We start from the raw sequence: 5,785 nt of genomic DNA, 5'->3' as shown, positions 1-5,785 counted from the left end.
TTCGTCGGAACGAAGTTACGGAAAAATCAATTAACAAACGGAGACATAACAATACAATCATCTCTATGGCCATTAAGTTGTAGTGTGGGCAAGCAACAGTATGAATGGATGTACAGATTTTACTGTGCTTCCAAGAGAATAAATTACCACACAACAATATATTTATACATGGACTAAAAACAATGAGGTATTTATATACATGACAAACAGTTAAGGCTACTGTAAAAACTATAGTGTGTGAATGTGTCCTGATAAGAGAGGATTGGTTTTCTTTTAGCAAAGCCACATTGGACTACCTGCTATGTCCACTGCAGGGAACTGAAGCCCAAATTTTAGCATTTTAAGTTCATAAACTTACCACTGTCAGAAGTAGAAGATATACTGTCTGTCAGCCTCATATATGAAATAAAACTGTTCATATTTTGTTACAACTGGGAAAAACTAATTGATCCTAGGCCTATCCATAAAATTACAAAAACTAAAACAAATAAATCAGTTTCAGTTTAAAACTTGAAAAAATAAGTTCTATTTTTTCCACCTCTTGCTGAAAAAAAAACCTGTCTGAAAGGTTCATGTAACATATCACCATATTTCTAAGTATTCTTCCAATAAAAAAAAAACAAATAAAATGTTTTATAAATACTTTTTCATTGAATTTCATTGTATTATTTCTTCTGTTCATGTTTAAAATTGTTTATTAAAGTACAACATTCACTTCAAACAATATGATTATTATGTATAATAAACAATTAAATAATAGCAATAACAAAAAGGACTTTGAAAAGTTTAAAGGAACTAAATGTGGTTTAAGGGATAAAAATATATACACAGTTAAAAATTCACTAAAAGAATTAAGCACGTAACACTAAGATATCTTAGTGACGTCAGATCAATGCTTACCAAAGTACCTGTGGATAAAGGGCAAAGGAAGATAAATCTATCTTCGAGCACCCCAGATGTTTACTTCTTGGCAACCGACATTTTGATGCCGATCTAATTGATCTAAATTCCTATCAGGTTTTTTTGGATTTGGAAAAAGCTGGGGCATGTTTTACGTAATAAAAAGATGAGAATTCAACTTCAGAGATAATTGAAATGATTAAACTTCTTGAAACATATTAAAAATTTGTGTTTTCAAATAAACAGTAAAGTTTATAAAGAGAACAAAGGTTTAGCTATCAGTTTTCCAATTATCTCCGTTATTATTGGACCTATTCATGGTCAGTTTTGAAACTGAAGTGTTAGATAAAGCAAATAAAAAACTAGAATTTGGTTAAGGTATGTTGACGACACATTTTTGATATGGCGGCAGTATAAAGAGGAATTAGTTGCTTTTGTTAATTACCTTAATAACATTGACAATTCTATCAGATTTACATATGAAGTTGAAGATAATAACTGTTTACTTTTTGTGGATGTTTTAGTGAGTGAGCATGAGGATAGATTGAAAACTAATATTTATCGAAAAGTTTTCTCTGTAATCATTCCATCACATCAAGAATTGTGTGACACTAAATCTTGGAATAGTACTGTTTTTTTATTCTTATGTGGATAGGATATTAAGAGTATGTTGCAACTATAAAGACATCAACAATGAGTTATTGTTAATTAAATATTTAGTAGTAGAGAGAAGTTGTAATCCTGACAGAGCTGCCAAAAAACTAAAAAGCAAGGATGAAAATATTAAATTAAAAACCACTTGCTGAAAAAAAGTAAAATAAAAGGTCCTGTATTGTCATATTTTTCTGGTGTATCTTGTCAAATAATGAAAACATTTATATATAGACTGGTGACCAAAATTAGCCAAATTCTTAACATAACTAAAGATAAATTGAAAAATTTGGTATTGTTACGACAGCTGAAGTCACGTGATGCTGGTAACATGTAATGCATTCTAGAAAGATCGGGGAACATCACGAATAATCCAGTATTTGCTAGACACCATCTATTCTTGTATATAAGTGCGCCAGACAATTAATCGGGATAGAATTGCAGACAGACCAAGACGGACAATTGAGTCAAGCGCGGTAGTAAGTAAGTGCGTGAATCATTCCCTGTGAATTATAACGTGTTTTTATAAAATTAGTTAAGTTAAATTGGCTGTGGAAATTAAGTGTATTGCAAAGTTGAATTGAGAAAGAATAAACTGGTTTTATTAAGAAAGGACTTTTGTTTCATCCAAAAGAAATTATACGGGAAATTAACTAACGACCAGAGACGTAACAGTATATATAAACTATCATGTGAATGTGAAAAAGTTTGTACAGGACTAACTAGAAGATATTTAAAATACAGAATGAATGAACACAAAAGAAATGTTAAAAACAATGATATTACTATTTCACCATTAACAGAACATATTAATGAAACTAAACACATTTTAATGGGAAAAAATTGTTATTTTAGCACAACATGAAAATGTTATTGGTATAAATCTATTGTGAAAATTAAATGTAACAAAAATAAGTATATGATATTAAATAATGATGATAGATCTCATATAAATGTAGTTAGTGGATGGCGTGAAATTCTTTAATATAAAATAAATTTAATTGCACTTGGTGGCTCTTTGTTGTAAGTGTATAAATAGGTCTGATTCTTGCATAACACTGTACTCCTGAGGATGATGCAGTAAGACATCAAAACATGTCATATGTACAAGACTGTTTCCAGTTTCATCAAGTTTTTTTTATCCTGTTCAGTAAATTATTCAGTATCTTATTGTATTTTTGAGACTGAGTACAGTCTCATTTTTATAATTAGTGTATAATAATAATTTTTTTCAAAAAAACATTAAAGTTATAAAACTATCCTAAAAAACTCAAATTCAGCTTACAGGACTTTTCCACCAGAATAAATACATACATTTTAGTGCTTTCACTGAGCTAGTGGAGGGGGGTTTGATATTTGGAACTTCAAATCTTTGAAGTAATTGCTAAGGCCATGAATAACATTTAAATACAACTTATAAATTTTACTAACATGTTTTCCAGATGTCCAATAGATGAAAGTCTACAGTTTACCATCATATGAATAATTAATCTGTCAAGTTCTTGACTGAGTACAGAAACCAATCTAACCCCCCCCCCCCCAATTTACACGTGGATGAGTATACAATTAATAAGAGAAATCTAAAACATGCTGACCTTTCTCATTTACACATAAAACCAAACAGTGACCAAGTTGTTATTTTAAGTAATACTGAAGTTCCGATACTACATTAAATATCAGACCTGTGCCCAGAGGCATATCTTGTCTCAACTGCTGGGTCAGCCTCACTGTCCAAAAGAATACCAAGATGCTGCAAAACCTTTAAATCTTGTCCTACTGCATGAATTTGCTGTATTTTGTCAGGCTGAAAAACAAAACAAAAATACTTCAGTAAGGAAGCACATTATGCTAATAAGTAGGCAAACACATACCTCAAGAAGACATACCAATATTCTATCAAAAACATGTAGTGCATTATAACATTAATACAAATTTTCCTTATGTTTAAAAATCATTGTTTGCCTACCTATTATAACAAAAAAAAACTGAAAATATCAGACATACTTGATTCTTTTGTTATTTTGTAATTACAAAAAAATAAAACATTTTTAGCAATGTAAAATATTTCCAAAAGAAAGATGTACTTAAATGATACATTATAAAGTTCATACATAAACAAATACCAAACATTAATTAACAGAGCTTAAGTACTATTATTTAATAAGTAGATTTTATATTATTTAAAGCCTTAGTAACATGTTTTTGTGAAAATAGATAATCAAATACATTATTCTAAAAAGGAGATATCAAACAACATATACTGAAAAATCAAAAACAAAAATTAGATAAAAAGAAATATATTAAAAATCACCAAATTTTATAACAGCATAATCTTAAAAAGAAAAGAACAACAACTGATATTGCTTATTTAAATGATTCATTCAGCTTTCAAGTTTAATGTGCCAAATTACACTACATTAGTCAGGTGATAATCTTGTCTTTCAAAGAAACAATATGTAATTAACAGGGAAAAAAAATACATTTTATGCTTTGATGTAAATGGAACAAAAAAGTTTGTTCCAACTCAATGTAAATCATATAATACTAGTTATGAAACCATTCCAGATATTCAGGGTGTTAGTAAAAATTTAACAATAATATAGTTTTGTATAAATAGAAGATCCGCAAACGTACTACTGTGCCACTGGAGGACATGATTTTCTTTCTAATACAGACAAAACTCTGCAACTAGAAATTGGAAGCAAACATTGATATCATAAATAAGTCTACAAAACACAAGACAAAACAATTATCGTGAATTTTTAGGGTAATAACAAATTTGGCTATAAATATTTTACAATTAAATTTTTTGCTTTTATTTTGCAAATAGTGACGAATTTATAAATTGTTTATTTGTTGTTGAGCACAAACCTGCACAATGGGTAATGTGTGCTGAACCCACTGTAGGTATCAAACCCCAAATTTAGTGTTATATGCCCAAAAGCTTACTATTGAATAACTGGAGGGGGAGATATCTTAACTAATGCAACCGAAATAACAATTGATTTTATATAATTTCATGCAGGATTACCTTCAACTATACATTCATTTTTATTTTTCTTCAACAGATTAAATTGTTATAAATGATGCAGCTAATAAATTACAATCCAAAGATAGCACAAAGTACAATAATGTTTACAGCTTTTTAATGATGAAAGTCTTTACATTTTTTAAATCAGGGGCTGCTCTAGCTCATAAATAGTTGAAACCAAATAAACTGCCCTTCTCAGAATTCTGTCACCAGTTTTCAAAACCAGGAGTCAACTTAATTAATTTATTACCTATTTAACTGGCACGTATATGACACATGAAATTTTATTTTATCTGTACAGTAAACAGACAACATATTGTTATGACAGCAGAAGACACGTGATGCTGAAAGCATGCGCGATGGAGTTTCTAGAAGGATCATGACTTATCAAAGAACCTCGCGAATGTCCAAGTGTTTGCCAGGCGCCCTCTTTCTTAATATATAAGCCTGGCAAATAAAGTCAGCGATAGATAGATAATTGCTGACAGGCAGAGATAGAGACAGACAATTGAGTCAAGTGCGGTAGTGACCTTAAGTAAAGTGCGTGAATCATTGTGAATTATAGTGTGTGTTTAAGTTAAAGTGCCTGTGGAAATTAAGTGTATTACAAAGTTGTAACGAGAAAGAATACCAGAAATTAACAAACGAACAGAGACGTAACAAATTGGTGTCAGAGTGTGGGACAAGAAAAACAAAATGGAAACGAGAAGCGGCAAATCAAACTATAGCTTAGCAGATTTGATGGCAGCAACACAAGAGCAGCAAAAGAAACAAGAAGAGAGATTACAGCAGTTGTTGGAGTAAAAAGAAAAGAAACAAGAACGAGATAAGAAACAAGAGAGATTACAGCATTTGTTGGAGGAAAAAGAAAAGAAACAAGAAGAAAAAGAAACAAAAAATATGAGAAAAGAAACAAGAAAAGAGATTATAGCAGTGGCAACTGGAACAAGAAAGGAAACAGGAAGAAAGTATCCAACAACTACAGGAAAGTCAACAACAGTGGCAAGAAGTACAAATGGAAAACATTAGCAAATTTCAAAGTGAATTAAATACATTAAAGGGTGATTTACTGTCTTTTACACAAGGAGGATATAATAGCCATTGACCTAATCAGCCTCAGACAATGGGAAGCCTCCTCCAGACCCCGCAGCTAAACCCTAATGCAGACATCTTCAGTCCTGTTAGAAGTCACATCCCAGATAT

The 5,785-nt window shown here is 30.6% G+C and overlaps 1 protein-coding gene across 9 annotated transcripts in view; it reads right to left on the bottom strand.

The window, feature by feature from the left end:
* The window catches only part of LOC106467274 (4-hydroxyphenylpyruvate dioxygenase-like protein), a 56,603-nt gene that overhangs the window by 10,383 nt on the left and 40,435 nt on the right, over positions 1-5,785 (bottom strand). For all 9 annotated transcript variants that reach the window (XM_013927605.2, XM_013927601.2, XM_022395414.1 and 6 more), the window contains one exon: positions 3,234-3,355. In XM_013927605.2, the coding sequence (XP_013783059.1) occupies positions 3,234-3,355 (122 nt within the window). The remainder of the gene's footprint in view (positions 1-3,233; positions 3,356-5,785) is intronic.

Source organism: Limulus polyphemus, unplaced genomic scaffold (assembly GCF_000517525.1).
Source record: "Limulus polyphemus unplaced genomic scaffold, Limulus_polyphemus-2.1.2 Scaffold2550, whole genome shotgun sequence".
In the NCBI taxonomy this organism is placed as follows: Eukaryota; Metazoa; Arthropoda; class Merostomata; order Xiphosura; family Limulidae; genus Limulus; species Limulus polyphemus.
Note: the sequence above shows the minus strand (reverse complement) of the source record. Positions and strands in the feature narration are given on the sequence as shown.